The 14,992-nt window shown below is 55.4% G+C and overlaps 2 protein-coding genes across 2 annotated transcripts in view; one reads left to right on the top strand and one right to left on the bottom strand.

Annotated features, from left to right (window-relative positions):
• Positions 1 to 88: 88 nt before the first annotated feature.
• EAH_00039180 (hypothetical protein) lies at positions 89 to 1,640 on the top strand (the record flags this gene model as incomplete). Its single annotated transcript, XM_013395383.1, has 3 exons — positions 89 to 98; positions 683 to 758; positions 1,520 to 1,640. 3 exons carry the CDS (start codon positions 89 to 91, stop codon positions 1,638 to 1,640), a joined length of 207 nt encoding a protein of 68 aa, XP_013250837.1.
• Positions 1,641 to 2,878: 1,238 nt separating this feature from the next.
• The window catches only part of EAH_00039170 (Chloroquine resistance marker protein, related, related), a gene marked incomplete at both ends in the record, with an annotated part of 14,258 nt that continues 2,144 nt past the window's right edge, over positions 2,879 to 14,992 (bottom strand). The window contains 11 exons of the mRNA XM_013395382.1: positions 2,879 to 3,668; positions 3,911 to 4,803; positions 5,026 to 5,143; positions 5,661 to 6,637; positions 6,929 to 7,285; positions 7,673 to 8,589; positions 8,743 to 8,845; positions 8,936 to 9,179; positions 9,271 to 12,026; positions 12,453 to 14,028; positions 14,253 to 14,722. Coding sequence (XP_013250836.1) covers positions 2,879 to 3,668; positions 3,911 to 4,803; positions 5,026 to 5,143; positions 5,661 to 6,637; positions 6,929 to 7,285; positions 7,673 to 8,589; positions 8,743 to 8,845; positions 8,936 to 9,179; positions 9,271 to 12,026; positions 12,453 to 14,028; positions 14,253 to 14,722 — 9,201 coding nt within the window. The remainder of the gene's footprint in view (positions 3,669 to 3,910; positions 4,804 to 5,025; positions 5,144 to 5,660; positions 6,638 to 6,928; positions 7,286 to 7,672; positions 8,590 to 8,742; positions 8,846 to 8,935; positions 9,180 to 9,270; positions 12,027 to 12,452; positions 14,029 to 14,252; positions 14,723 to 14,992) is intronic.

Here is a 14,992-nt window from a genome sequence, read left to right as displayed (position 1 = left end):
TTATCGGCACGCGTGTGCAAACTGTCAAGTACATATATATATATATATATATATATATATATGCGCGTGTGTGTAAAGGGTATTGCATATGGTGATAAGTAGGTGTGCGTGTAAATCTATATATATATATATATACATATATATATATATATATATATATATATATGCATGCATATATGTGGTCGCATATGCCTATATATATCTGCACCGGGGAGATTACGTATTGTGTATTACAGTGGGGGTGTTAGTTCCGCTGTTTGATACAAGGCCAAACATGCTTTCAGTAATTAGTTTCTATATTTGTTGAATTGGTTACGCTGTCTCTTGTTTGGTTTTGCTCTGTTTCGTTGGCTGCTGGCTTTTGGCATTTATATGCTGCCCTTGGCTGTTTAGTTGCTGCTTTGTGTTGCTCATCCGCTCTTTCTCGTTGCTTACGTGTTGCAGTGTTATTCTTTATTTGCTGTTTTTTGTTGTATACCTGATGTCTCGTGCTGTTATGTGGTACATGCTTCAGTTTCGTTGCTGCTTCCTCCATTGCCGTTTTTTGTTGTTTATTCTCTGCTTTTCATCTCGTCTTGCCGCGCTGGTTCGCTCATTTGCTGTTTCTGACGTCTTATTCCATTTGTTGTTCGTATTGTCTTCTTTGCTGTTTGCTTTTTGTTGCTTTCTGCATATGATGCAGGATCAGATCGCCTACCGATTGGGGGCCCGCATGCGCTGCATCTGACGGTTGGCCGTCACGGCCTTGACACGGATCGGTGGGTGAAACGAACTTAGATGCTTGTATTTTTATATCCCGAGTGTTCAACTTTATGTTATGGAGATAATAAGCATGCATATATATAATGTACATATATATATGTACATTTATTAATGCATAAATGCATGCATACGCACAGATAGATAAAAATACTTACATATATGTATATATCGTGTATGGTTTTATTCATTTGCATTAGATATGCCCAGTAAAGGGAAGCTCGTCGATTCCGCCCGGTTGTTTGCAGCTTGCTTCTATCCTTGCGTGTGTATACACATATAGATATTTGCATAGACGTAAATGTATATATATCTACATATTTCTAGACAAACACACACCCTCTATATATATATATATATATATATATATATACGTATCAGTTAATGTACAGTTGCGAATAGGTAGTAGAAGTTCGATCGGTAATAGCCTCAACCAGAGACCGTGCGCACACAACGCAATGCATATATGCACGACCTATATTAGTAAATATATGCATGAAAACAGCAGTATGTGTATATATCAATATATGTATATATATATATATATATCTGTATACATTATTATACCTCCACATCACTTGTACAGATCGCAAGTGGTGTAATGGAGGATTGCATGCTGCTTGGTTTTGATGTTTTTCGTCGGGCTGTTTGTTTTAATGGCTTACAGTTTGACTTTTAATTAGTGTTGTATTTGATATTTGCCTTGTTGTTTTCTAATTCCATTGTTTGATTTCTTGCTCGTTTTGCTGTTTGCTTTCAGTCTACCCACATCACACACGTGCTTCAACTTCTTGCTGCTCCCAGACTATAGCAGTCAAGAGAAAATGCAGAGGCTGCTGCTCATTGCCATCCAAAACTGCCGTGGGTTCGGCCTCAGGTAGGCAGATACCGCATCAGGAACTACGGCAGCAGCTGCAGCAGCAGTAGTAGTAGTAGCAGCTGCTGCTGCAGTACAAGCAGCACTGGAGCAGCACAGAATGTACTACCAGCAGAAGCAGTTTAAACAGTAAACGTTGTAGCGTCTTCGCCACAAATGCATCACAAATGCATCAAGCCCTGCAACGGCAACTGTAGCCGAAGCTGAAGCAGCTTTTGTGATGCGGTTGTCTTCGGACACGGGCTTTGCGGCATTTTCTAGAGGCTGAAGACAGCGCACGCAGCTTATCGCCTAAAACCCCGCAGCAGAAGCAGGAGTAGCTGCAGCAGGAGTCGCTGCAGCAGTAGTCGCTGCAGCAGTAGTCGCTACAGCAGTAGTCCCTGCAGCAGCAGTAGCTGCAGCGGTAGTCGCTGCAGCAGTAGTAGCTGCAGCATTAGTAGCTGCAGAAGGAGTAGCTGCAGAAGTAGTAGCTGCAGCATTAGTAGCTGCAGCAGGAGTAGCTGCAGCAGTAGTACCTGCAGCAGCAGTATGCGCAGCAGGAGTGAATGCAGCTGCAGAAATTGAGGAAATGCGGGGGCTGTTAGGAGAGAAGTGTTGGTCTTTCTTCTGCACTTTCATGGGTGTGCAACTGGACATGAGAGGCATAATAATACTTGTGCATATCATATGCACATATATTATGCATTTTACATTGGTCTATATCTATATATATATAGTGACGCGCCATCAGCAGCAGGAGCAGCAAGAGACGGCTACAATTGCAGCACCAGGCTGCCGTAGGCTCAGTTCTATTTATCTGTATTTTCTGTCTTGCAAATATAAATAAGGTAGCCAATAAAGAAGCATCAAGCGCAACTCAGTCGGTTTACTGGACAAACTCCCGCATCTCCAGCTCTCAACCCTAAACCCTAAACCCCAGGTAATAACAGACAATAGACACAACACGAGAGGAGCAGCACAGCAAGGACAACCAAAAAGAGAAAAACCATAGGAAAAAGATTAAGGTACTCGATGCCTCTAAGTAGTGTTGCTGCGGCACGAGCAGCAAACGAAGAGGCTAACAAAACTGAAAAAGCGTCAATGGTGCTCCTGTAGCAGCTGCAGCAAATCAACGTCAAACAGCCTTCAAATGCTGCTGCTGCTGCAGCTATCTTTTTGCGAGGACTAGAGCTGATGCCGATCGCTGCAATGCTGTGCTACTGCAAACAGACATAGCAGCAGCAGCAGCTGCATCACCAAAGTCTACAGTTGACCAGCCCTTTTGAGGCGTTTCAGAGGCTCCAGTTCCCAAAGACAGACACACGTGTTTCCGCCTGCAGCAGCAGCTGCTGCTGCTGCAGCTGCTGCTGCTGCTTCGCCGGGCCGCGCAACCCGTCTCTCTTCCCATTCAACAAATACCCCGCCCCACACGCCAGCAGCTGTGGCATCGATTCTGCGGATAATGCCAGACAGCCGCTGCTGTTGTTGCTGCTGCTGTTGCTGCTGCAGCGCCACATCCAATGGTGCGAACCCGAGGCCGCGCGGTACAGGCGGCAGGGGCACTGCAGCAGCAGCAGCAGCAGCAGCAGCAGCGCAGCAGCCCAGCTGCATGCGGAAACGCATGCCAGGGGCCCAGCCTACCTCCAACGCCTGCAACACTTTGCTGCACCGGATGACAAATGTACGGCCCTTGGGCAGCAGCGGGATACTCAAAACGACAAACCGCAGTTTCTGCTGCTTCCCCCTAGCAGCTACTGGAAGTTCATTTACTTCCTCTGCTGCTGCTGCTGTTGTTGAAGCACACTCTGCGTTGCCAGAAACACACCCGTCTGCTCCGCTGAGGACATCAGCCTGCCGCTGCTGCTGTTGCTGTGTGTCTCCTGCTGGTGCTGCTGCTGCTCCTGCTGTTGGTTTGCTGCTGCCACCCCCGGGGAAGGCCCTACCGAATCGTGAGGAATGTCGCGTTACCCGGCCTTCGCTGGCAGCAACTGCAGCAGCAGCAGCAAGACCCTCCAGGCCCTCAACGACAGCATCTGCTGCTGCTTCATGCCTTCTGTAACAAAGCATTGCACACAGCACGCAGCAACAGCAACACTAACTGCAACACCAACACCAACTGCAGCAGCAACACCAACTGCAGCAGCAACCCCAAACAGCCAGAAGCAACAAATGCAGCAGCAATCCCCCGCTAATTCGACAGAACGAGGTCGTGTAATCACAAGCAACACGACTGCTGCAGCAACAGCAGCAGCTAACACAGCAACAGCAGCAGCAAACGCAGAAAGAGCAGCCCACCGAGTTGCTACAGAACAGACAAGACGATAGTGTGGGCAAAGAGACGCATCAAGAACTCCTGCCCCAACAGCATCAGGCGCCTGCTGAGTAAGCTGTTGCTGCTGCTGCAGCAGCTGCTGCAGCTGCAGCTGCTGCTGCAGATACACCTGGGCAGCAGTACCACTCTTCTCGGCCAGCCGCAGCGGATCAGCCTGCAGCAGAAAATCTTCAAATGCCTTCGAGACGAGTCCCTCAGGCGCATGCAGCTCAGCTCGGCTTCTGCTGCGCCAGGCAGCTGGAGTTGACGCCCCTCCCGGGCTGGAAGCGGCGGGTGGAGTTGCTGCTGCTGCAGCAGTAGCAGCTGCTGCAGCAGTAGCTGCTGCTGTTGCTGCTGCTGCTGCTGCTGTTGCATCTGGGCACTGCGAGCCCTCAAGCTGCAGCGTCGACCGCTCAGCAGCCGCAGGTTCCCCAGCATTCGTTGCAGTAGCCAGTGCTGCTTGCTGCTGCAGTTGCTGCTGCTGCTGTGCTGAGGGCGGTTTGACGAGTCCTAGGACAACGGGGTCTTCTTCAAGAGAAAAAGAAAAAAGGGAAGGAACTAAACCAAAGTCTGCTGCCTCAGCGCAGCCCCCAGGCATCGCCTGGAGCGCGTTGTGCTGTAGTGCAGCAGCAGCAGCAGCAGCATTAGTGGCAGCAGGGGACCCCGCAGCAGTAGCCGCAGCAGCTGCAGCTGCTGCTGCTGCCGCTGCTGCCGATGCGAGGGGAGGCTGAACCTGCAGCGCCGGGGGCAACAAGCCTGAGAAGCCCCCAAAGAACTCAATGGAGTGTACGTACAGCTCTTCAATCCACCCCAACGTCTCAGGTGCACGCAAACTGCAGCAAGTCTGTTCGTAGCTGCAGGAGCCTGCTGCCTGTTCCTACGGCACGCAACACATATAACACACAACGCGGCTCTTGTCGCTGTCCCTGGAGGTGATGCTGTCCCTAATATACTGCTCCTGTTTGCTGCCGTCCTTCTGCTGCTGCTGCGGCTGCCCCTGTGCCCCTCCTCCTCTTTCCTTGGTGCTGCCGCCGCTGCTACTGCTTCTGCAGCAACGGCAGAAGCGACAGCAGCAGCAAATGCAGCAGTGCTGGTTCACCTGTCTCAGGGTCTCTACTAGTTCCGTGTGTCCCTTCCTGAAAAAGAAGAGACGCTCGCCTTCCCGTGGAATTTCCTGCCGCTGCTCGTCCGACGCCAACAGCTGCTCGAAGGCATCTCTGAGCAACAACAGCAGCAGCAGCAGCACAGGCAGCAGCTGGAACGCAAGAAGCAGTGGCCACAAAGGCAACACGGACGCAGCAGAAACAAAAGCCCCAACAGCTGCAGCAACCACACGTGCAGCAGCAGTTGCAGCACCACTAGCAGCAGCAACAACCGCAGAAGCATGGGCAGCAGCAGAAGCATCAGCAACAGCTGATGCAGCTGCAACACAAGTGGCAGCCACCATGGGATGGTTATTAGCAGCATAAGAACAAGAGCCAACGCAACAGCAGATAGTGTTTAAAGGCTGCATCCAGCTGCTGCCACGGAAACCAACTCCAGCAGCAGCAGCAGCACCAGCAGCAGCACCTGCTGCTCATCGTGTTCTACTGCTATCGCTGCCAAGCAGTAAATAGGCACTAGAAAGGAAACTCCGCAAAAGAGAAGATACCTTTTCTTCTACTGCTGCTGCTACTATTGCTATTGCTGTACCTACTGCTGCTCTTGCTGCTGCTGCTGCGGCTGCACGGTTACCTGGATATGGGAGCGTAAAGGTCTGTAAGTCGCTGGCAGCTGATGCCTGTTGCCTTCCATACATTCAAGTAGAGGCCCCACACCTGCAGCAAGTCAAGGCGGCGACGCACCTCTTGCCACTGCTGCTCCTCAAATGAACTGCTGCTGCTGCTGCTGCTGCTGCTGCCGCTGCTGCTGCCGGCTGAGGCGGCTACTCCAGAGGTGAACAGAAAGTCATATGTGGCTTCTAGCAGCTGTAGCACTGCCTGTTCCGCCCAGCCAAACCCGCAGCACATACACCGTAGCAGCGAAGCAAAACGGCTTGCTGCTGCTGCTTCCTCGGGGTCTTCGCCAGCTGCTGCTGCTGCTGCTGCTGCTGCGGCCGCCGCGTCGCCAGCAGCAGCAGCAGCAGCAACTGCAGCATCGATGCTGTCTCGAGAGACCGAACAGAGACCAGCCACAGGCGGCAAGGCCTCCATCTGATCTGCTGCATCTCCAGCAGAAGCAGCAACACAAGCAGCAGAATCACCAACGTCAGCAGCAGGATTGTCTGCCGCTACTCCTGCAGCAACCTCTTCCCCGTCACCAGCGGCGCCGCAAGCAGCAGCGGCAGCAGCAGCAGCAGCGAGGCCATCTTCAGGATCCTCCCCCATCCTGTGTGCTGTGTCGCTGCAGCGTTTGAGCGTCAGTGCTGCTTCTAAATCTTCATGCAGCAGCCTCGGGTGTCTCCGCACCCCGCCCGTTTTTGGATGTGCTGCTGCTGTTGCTGCTGGGCACTCCTCCGACGCCTCAGCAGCAGCAGCAGCAGCAGGGTTCAAAGCCTCTGGCGGCAAGTCTTGCTGCTGCCCTGGGGTAGGCAGGAGGACAGGCAGCTGCAACGACAGCTGCTGCAGCTCCTGCTGCCAGATATGACGTCTATACACCCAACTCTCTGCATGCACCGACCCCGCCGCCTCTACTAACGCCTCCACGTAGAGCAGCAGCTGTACCAGCACGGCCTGCAGCAGCAACATCAGCAGCACCAGCAAATGGTCTTGGTGAGCAGCAATCCTCATGCAGTAGGCAAACCTAAGCCACGCAGCGGCAGCAGCGGAAGAAAGAGCAACAGCTGCAGCAGCGGTTGCTGCTGTTGCAGCTCGACAGCAGCAGCCTCTGTAGCAACGGCAGCTGCATTCGCCAAAGGCAGACGTCGCAGCAGCACCACCACACGCAGCGGCGGCAGCAAGAGCAGCAACAGCTGCTGCAGGTCGACCTGCTCCCCCTGCTGCTTGTAGCTGCAGAAAGCTCACCAAGAAGAGAGTCTGTTCCATCCACAGCCTGCGATGCTGCCTCCTGAGCTTAGCTGCTGCTGCCGCTGCTGTTGTTTCTGCAGACAGCTCCTGCTGGTAGCAGGAAGGTCCTTCTCCCCAGAAGGGGCAGCAGCACACTGCAGCTCGCGTCAGCACCGCCAACGCCCCAGCGAAAGCCATGCACGGAGACATCTGCTGCTGCTGCTGCTGCTGCCAGAGGAGAGGGTAGCAGCGCGGCAACAGGGAGGAATTAAGGGCATGCAGCTGCTTGCAAGCCAACCAAACTGCAGCAGCAAGAGACGATGGCGGAATAATAGCAGCAGTGTCTGTAGGGGAGAGCTGCTGGTCCGTCTCCAGCTGCACCAGCACAGCAGCAGCAGCAGCAGCAGCAGCAACCCGGCTCGGGTATCATCATTCCCTCATTTAAATGAATGGGAAATGATGCAGCAGCAACAAACTAGCAGCAAAAGCCACAAAATCCAAGGACACAACGGCAGCAGCAGCGGATGCAGCAGCACAAAAGACAGCAGAGGAAATGCGAAACAACGCAGCGGCAGCAGGAAACAAATCAGCAGCAGCAGCAAGCACAGAAGCAGCACCAACAAACTACTGCGGATGCATCAGCAACTACTGCAAAGCCGGCGGCTCAACCAATACAGCAGCAGCAGAAAAATACAAATAGCAGCAGCAAACAGCACAGCAGCAGCAAATTCAGCCGCAGCAGCGGCTATAGTTGCTGCATACCGTGTCTAGCACGCGACCTAAGTTGAGTTTGAGTCCTCTCTCTCTCTTCAATCCAGGAGACAACGCCTCCCTGAGGCTACGGAGAGCAGCAATGTTTGAAGGCACGAAGCAACAGATACTGCGCTGCTGCTGCTGCTGCTGCAGAAGCTGCAGGAAAGCTGCCAACGACTCCACCCGCACAGGCCTCCGCCGCACCGGCCACGCCGACAGTTTGCAGCAGCTGAAGAGAGCAGCTGAGTCCCCTGATGGAGGAAACACCCTCAAGCACCCCCCACTGCTGCTGCTGCTACTGCTGCTATTACCATTGCTGTTGTTGTTGCTGCTGCTGCCGCTGTCGCTGCTGTTGCTGCTGGTGATGGAGTCGTTGCTCGTGCTACCGTTGCTCTGGTCGGTGCCACTGCTACGTATGCTGCTGCTGCTCACCCCACCGTTACATGCTTCACTGTCGAGGCTGCTGCTGCTGCTGCTGCTGATAATGTCTGCAGTGCGCTTTTGCCTTTCCGAGGTTGCCGGAGTCTCCACTTCTATTTTGGCGTCGCTGCAGCAGGTGCTTCTCTGGTGCTCTCCGTTTGCTGCAGCATCGGATGGTGCTGCTGCTGCTTCCGCTTCGGCAGCAGCAGCTGCTGCCGCTCTCTGCAGCAGCAACCGGAGGGGAGATGGCTGGCAGCAGGTCTCCACGTACACCCGAGAAGCCTCGCCGTGGGGCCCCATGCATGCAAAATAACGATTAAGAAATCTGTCTTCACCTAACATTTCAGCACGAAGCACAAAACAACTCTGCAGCCTCTCTGCCTCTGCATTTGAAACTCTCCCCATTGGCTTCCTTCGCTGAGAGCGTCCTCCACCGGCTGCTGCTGCTGCTGTCCCTCCTCCTCCTCCTCCAGCTGCTGCTGCTGCTCCAGCGAAAGACGCCTCCTCTGCAGATAACAGTCACGCAAAGCGACGGCAGCAACAACTAGTCGCTGCTGCATATAAACTTCCATCTTGCGAGCAGCAGCCGCAACAGCAGCAAAGACGGGGACAACAGAAAACCACAGCTGCAGCGACGCAGCAGCAGTAGCAGGACCCACCGCCTTCGTCCTTTATTGCTGCTGCTGCAGCAGACGACAACTCCTTGTTTGCTGCTGTTGCTGCTCCTTCCCCCTCTTCAGCTACGGGTTTGTCTTCTCCATCCTGCAGTGTACATGCACAGCAGCAACCACACATCATCCTTTCCTGCTGTTGCAGCTGCATGCAAGAAAACGCAGGTTAACGACTGCATACCTTTTCTGTCCTGGAGTCTGCAGCAGCAGAAGCAGCAGCAGCACCAGGGGGAGCGAGGTATTCGTCTTCAGCAGCACCTGCTGCTGCTGCTTTAAGCCTCAGCACGTTAACCCGTGCACGCCCCAGCGCTTCCAGCTTCGCATCTATGGCAAACTTGCCTTGCCAGTTGTCTGATACAACCCGCTGCAGCTGCTGCAACACGAAGCAACGCAGCTCCCGCGGAAGCAGCCAGAAGCTGCTGCGTCTGCAGCAAAGCGAAACGCATTCCTCGTCAATGCAGCCATCCATAACATCAGACGCAACAAGATAGCAGCAGCAGCAGCAGCAGCAAGAACCTGGTGTTGTCACTCAGCTCATCAGCAGCAGCACCAGGAGCAAAGGCTGCAGCAGCACCACCAGCAAAAGCAACTCTACCAAGTGCAACAGGTGCAGCAGCGGCAAAGGCAACAGCAGCAATGCCAGTAAAGGCAACAGCAGCAGCAGCAGCAGCGTGCCTCAGTGCATGTAGGGCCAGCAGCAGTTTGTCCACAGTTGACGCCTCAACACCGCAAATATCGGAGCGGCTCAAGTCGAAGGCCCACTCCACAGCAGGGATGCCTCCTTCTGCTGCTGCTGCTGCTGCAGCTGCTGTCTGTTCCTCTTCCTCTTCATGATCGCCCTCTATGCTGCTTCCCTCAGAAGCATCGTCCTCCCCCGCGACCTCGGGGTTGCTGCTGCTGCTGCTGTTGTTGCTTCTGTTGCTGTTGCTATGGCTATTGCTGTTGTTGCTGCTGCTGCCGCCCGGGGGCTCCTCTACATCCATTGCTGCTGCGTCTGCTGTTTCTGCTGCTGCTGCGTCTGCTGCCGTTTGTGCCTCCTGCTGCAGCAGCATCGGAGCGTCTGCTAGCACAGAGGAAACCGCGTCGCCGGCCTCCGGAAGTTGAGCGGCTGTTGCTGCCCCTCCCGCTGCTGCTCCTTCTGCTGCTACTGCTTCTGCTGCTGCTACTTCTGCTGCTGCTGGTTCTGCTGCTGGCGACTGGTTATCGTCGCTAACCCCGTTTGGAGCGACGGGCGCTGCTGCGGGTGCTGCACCAACATCACTCCCTCCACCAGAGTCCACAGTTACGCCTGCCGCAGCAGTTGCTGCTGCTGCAGCAGCTTCTGCTGCTGCAGCAGTTGCTGCTTCTGCAGCAGTTGTTGCTGCTGCAGAAACGTCCGCAGCAGCCTCGCTTGCTGCAGCAGCTACTTCCTCTTGTTTAACTGTACCCTTCTCGAGGGAGTACGACCCCACGGCCTCTGCTGCTGCTAACTCCTGCTCATCTTGCTGCTCCTGCTGCTGCTGCTGTCCCTGTGGCTGCTGCAGCTCCTGCTGTTCCTTCTTTGCAGGAAGCGGTGCCCCTCCCAACGCTAAAGGCTCCTCAGAAAGCTGCGCTGGCTCTCCTCCACCTGGCTGCTGCTGCTGCTGCTCAGCAGGCACGCCATTCTGCAACCCGTCCATGCTCGCAGCAGCAGCAGCAGCATCAGCATCAGGCGCCTCTGGTGCTGCTGTTGCTGCTGCGGTTGCTGCTGGCGCTGCTGCTGGATGAGCAACAGTTGCCTGGGAGAGTTTAGGGGGAGCGATATACTTCCTAACTGGGGTGTACATACACTCGAACAGCAGCCGCTTCAGCAGCAACGGTGCTGTTAAGGGGTCAAGCAGCCGCAAATCTAAGGGAAGGCCATCGAGAGCACGTAGAGCTCTGCACGGCAGCACCAGCAGCTGCTGGTGCGCCTGCTGCTGCTGCAGTAGCAGCTGCTGTTGCTGTAGCTGCAAGTGCTCCTGCGGTGTTAGACGGCGCAGCTGCTGCAGCTCAGTTGGCCTCTCTCCTGCCATACACGCATAAAAGGCCGCCGCTGCTGCAGCACAAGCAGCAGGAGCAGCAGCCGACTTTGCCGGATCGCAATCACTGCTGCTGCGTGTGCTGCTGCTGCTTGTGGTGCAGTTGTTTGCGCCGTCTTGCCCCAGAGGCCTCTGCTGTCTGCGCTGTCTCCTGAGGTGTATCTGCTGCTGCTGCACCCCGACTCCAGCATCGACGCCTATCCAAAGAGCAGCCGAAACCTGACTCTCTTCGGGAGTCAGAGGATCCGCTGCTGCTGCTGCTGCGCTGCTGCTGCTGCTGCCGCTTGCTGCTGCTACGCGGGGCAAGGCATCAGACAGCTGAAGCACCCCCAGCTGCAGCAGCCGCAGCAGCAAAGCATCCCCAAGGAAAAACGGCAGCTGCTGCGCGCAGGTTGCGGAGACGTTCGGGTCTTGAGCTGCCACTGCTGCTGCTGCTGCTGCTGCTTCTGCTGCTGCTGCTGCTGCTGCAGCCTCCGCTGCTGCTGCCTCGCTCCTCTCTTGGCCCTCCTCATCCTCGGAGGAACAAGACGCCTCCTCTTTCTCACATTCTTTTGTTGCCTCTGTGGTCTTCGCCGCTGCTGTTGCTGCTGCGGCTGCTGTCGCTGCTGCTGCTGCTTCGCCGCAGGATTCTGCCCCGCTCTCCTCTCCTCCACTGCCCCGACTTGCTGCTGTCTCTGTTGCTCCTGCCTCCGCTGCTGCAGCAGCAAGTGCCCCTGCTGGTGCTGTTGCATCATCTACCCCTGTCGCCGGTGCTGGTACTGCTGCTGCTGCTGCATCCGCTGCCTTTGCTGCAGCTGCCCCCTCACTGCTCAACGTGTCTTCTAACATCGCGGCGCTTTCGGCCTCAAATGTGTCACCTGTGGGTCCAAACTTCTGCTGCTGCTCCGGTTGCTGTTCCGGTTCCTGTTGCTGTTGCTGTTGCTGCTGCTGATGCTGCTGGTCCTGCAGGCACTCCAGCTCTGGGAGTCGATAGATGCGCGCGCCCAGGCGCAATTCGTCGCTCTTCCAGCTGTGCCCTGTAGTATCACTAGCAGCAGCAGCAGGCGCAGCAGCAGCAGCAACTGGCGCAGAGACAGCGGAGGCAGGGCGCAGCACCGCTGCTTCGAGGACATCAATTGAAGGCGGCAGCAGCTGCAAATACTCAGCGAAAACCCGCATGAAATCCTGTAGCTCCAGAAGCTCCGGGTGTCTGTACAGCTGCAGCAAAGAAAGAGGCAGCGGCCTCCGCTGGCACTGAGACGCACACAGACGCAACAGCAGCAGCAACAGCAGCAGCAGCATCAACGGTCTATATGAGAGCAAATTCAGCAGCACCCAAAGTAAGTTCGACACCGAGAGTCAGAGTAGCACCAGCAACGCGAACAGCAGCAACAGCAGCAGCGGCGGCAACAGCAGCAGCGGCGGCAACAGCAGCAGCAGCAGCTCCGCACAATACGACAACAAGCAAGAAGCAGTTGTGCTTATGTATTTCACCAGCTGCAGCTGCAGACACAACCCATAAATAAATATATATTTATTTATTTACTTACTTACTTATTCATATGAATATAATTTATATCCAAATATATATGAACATATTCATGCACTCATATATATAGAAATATATACATATAAATACATTATATATATGTAGGCATCCATTTATACATTCATATTTACCGTGGTATCCTCGAAGGGATCGATCAGCAGTTCGTCTTTTGGTTCCACAGCTGCCTCCGCCTCATCCGCTTGCTGCTGTTGCTGCTGCTGCTGCTGCAGCTGCGGCTGCAGCTGTAGCTGCAGCTGCGCTGCTGCCTTGCGCATGTTTAGTGCTGCTGCTGCAGCATCCCTGCATCCCTGCTGCGAGTCGAAGTCCATTAGGCCCGGCGTGACGCTTCCGTGGCGTGGAGTTGGAGCAGTAGCAGCAACAGCAGCAGCTGCTCCTGCTGCTGTTGCTGCTGCTGCAGCTGTCACTGTTGCTTCGGGGTTCTGGCTGTCGCCGCGCTGGCGTCTGCAGCGCTTCGCGGGCCTCCCTCCAGCCGCAATTCCTTTTGCTGCCGCTGCTGCTGGTTGCTGCAGCAGCGGCCCAAGCGGCAAGTCTGATTCCTGGGTTTGCTGCTGCTGCTGCTGCAGAAGCAGCAGTTGCTGCTGCTGCTGGTCTTGCTGCCTGCGCCCCACATCCTCCTGAAATGCTGCTGGCTCTGGAGCGAGCAAAAACTCAAGCGGCGGGATGTACACATTTGCTGCTGCCGCTTTTTTGATAAGGGTTTGGCAGAAGGGGCCATGAAGCAAGCTGCTGCTGCTGCTGCTGCTGCTGCTGCTGTTGAGAGTTGCTTCGAATGCAGCAATCTGAGTAAGAAGGAAGCGAGCGATGGAGACAATATATTCCTCTGTACATCCAGCAACAGCAAACGCTGCACCCCAGCAGCAGCGAGGGCTCGTGCTGCCATCTGCTAGCAGCAGCACCCCTGTGCCTTCAGGATCTGCAAGCGACAGCAGCTGCAGCCCCCGGCCCTTTCGTGTAGGCAGCGCTGATATCAGCTTCGCCTGTGCAAACACCAGATTCGGATCCTGCTGCTGCTGCTGCTGCTGAGAGAGCAAAGTGGGGTCCTGCTGCTCCTGCTGCTGCTGCTGCCGACTGCCGCGCGAACCGTTGCGGCTCCCCCCTCGACCACCGCTGCTTCTTGCTGGAGACGTTGGCTGCTCCTGCTGCATCACCTGTGGCAACAGATGCTGCTGCTGAAGCTGCTGCTGTTGCTGCTGCTGTTCCTGCTGTTGGGGGCTTTCTGGCATGTCGTCATCTTGCTGCGACGAAGTTGCAGTTGCTGCTGCGCCACCATTTGCTGCCGGTGCTGCTGCTGCAGCAGCAGGTTCTCTGAGGTTGCTGCTAGATTCTGTCTCTGTGAGAGCGTCTGCCGAGGCAGATATGGTAGGATCTGTCTGTTGCTGCAGTCCGTTGTGCTGCTGCTGCTCCTGCTGCTGCTGCTCCTGCTGCTGCTGCTGCTCCTGTTGCTGCTGGACCCTCTGTTTGGCGGTTTCTGCTGCAGTTAGGAGCGTGCAGAGCTCCTCGAAGGTGGAGTTAGGGTGTACGTACAGCTGCGGCACTACGCGCGCTGCAACTTCAAAACGCTTCTTAAAAGAAGCGAACAGAGACACATAACGCCCTGCTGGTCTCTCTAGGCGGTAGCAGCGGCCGGAGGTGCTGCTGCACCACAGAGCTGGGATGCTGTCGGGGCTGCACCCGTAGCTTATACGCCTGCAAACACCAGCAGCAGCAGTAGCACCAGCAGCAGCAGGGATAGCAGCAGCCCACCAGCGGCAGAAACACCATTAGCAGCAGCAGCAGCAGCGCGGGCAAAAGCAGCAGTAACGACAGCGTCGTCAGCAGCATCAGCAGCATCAGCAGCAGCAGAGGCAGCAGCAGAAGCAGCGGCAGAAGCAGCAGGAGAAGCAGCAGCACCAGCGGCAGCACCAACCCACCAATCGCGCAGGTCAATCCGCACAGAAAACGCCTTCAAACTCTTCGCCAGCTTAACAGGACAAGTAGGCAGCGTAGCAGCAGCAGCAGCAGCAGCTGCTGCTGCTGCTGCTGCCTTCTCTGTTTGGGCCTCAGTAGCAAATGCACACGAACTGCCGTCCTCTGCTGCGCCTAACGATCCCTGCTGCTGCTGCTGCTGCTGCTGCAGTCCAGTTACGGGCTGTCCGTAGCAAGCAATGGAGCTGCCGTCTGCGAGCTGCTGCTGTTGCTGCTGCTGCTGGGATTTGAGTGCCTTGCGGCCTCTGGGGTGCTGCTGCTGCTGCTGCTGTTTGTTGCTGCGGGCGAAGAGCTGCGGGTACACCTCAGCAGCAACCGGGTGGCCGCATGCAATCAACGCCTGCGGTGAGTGCACGAGGGCGACGTTCACGAGTTTTGCATACAGCACAACTTCACCAGGTTCCTCCTGTTCCTCCTGCAGCAGCAGCAGAAGCAGCAGCAGCAGAAGCAGCAGCAGCAAGAGGAGCAGCAAATACAGTAGCAGTAGCGGCACCACACGCGGCAGCAGTAGCACCAGCAAGAGCAGCAAGAACAGCAGCAAATACAGCAGCAGTAGCAGTAGCACACGCAGCAGCAGCAGCAGGAGCAGCAAGAGCAGCAGCAAATACAGCAACAGTAGCAGTAGCACACACACACACACACACACACACACACACACACACACACACACACACACACACACACT

This window comes from Eimeria acervulina, genomic scaffold (genome assembly GCF_000499425.1).
Source record: "Eimeria acervulina Houghton genomic scaffold, Eah_scaff458, whole genome shotgun sequence".
Taxonomy (NCBI): domain Eukaryota; phylum Apicomplexa; class Conoidasida; order Eucoccidiorida; family Eimeriidae; genus Eimeria; species Eimeria acervulina.
The sequence above is the reverse complement of the archived record's forward strand: the minus strand, read 5'-3'. Positions and strand labels throughout refer to the sequence as shown.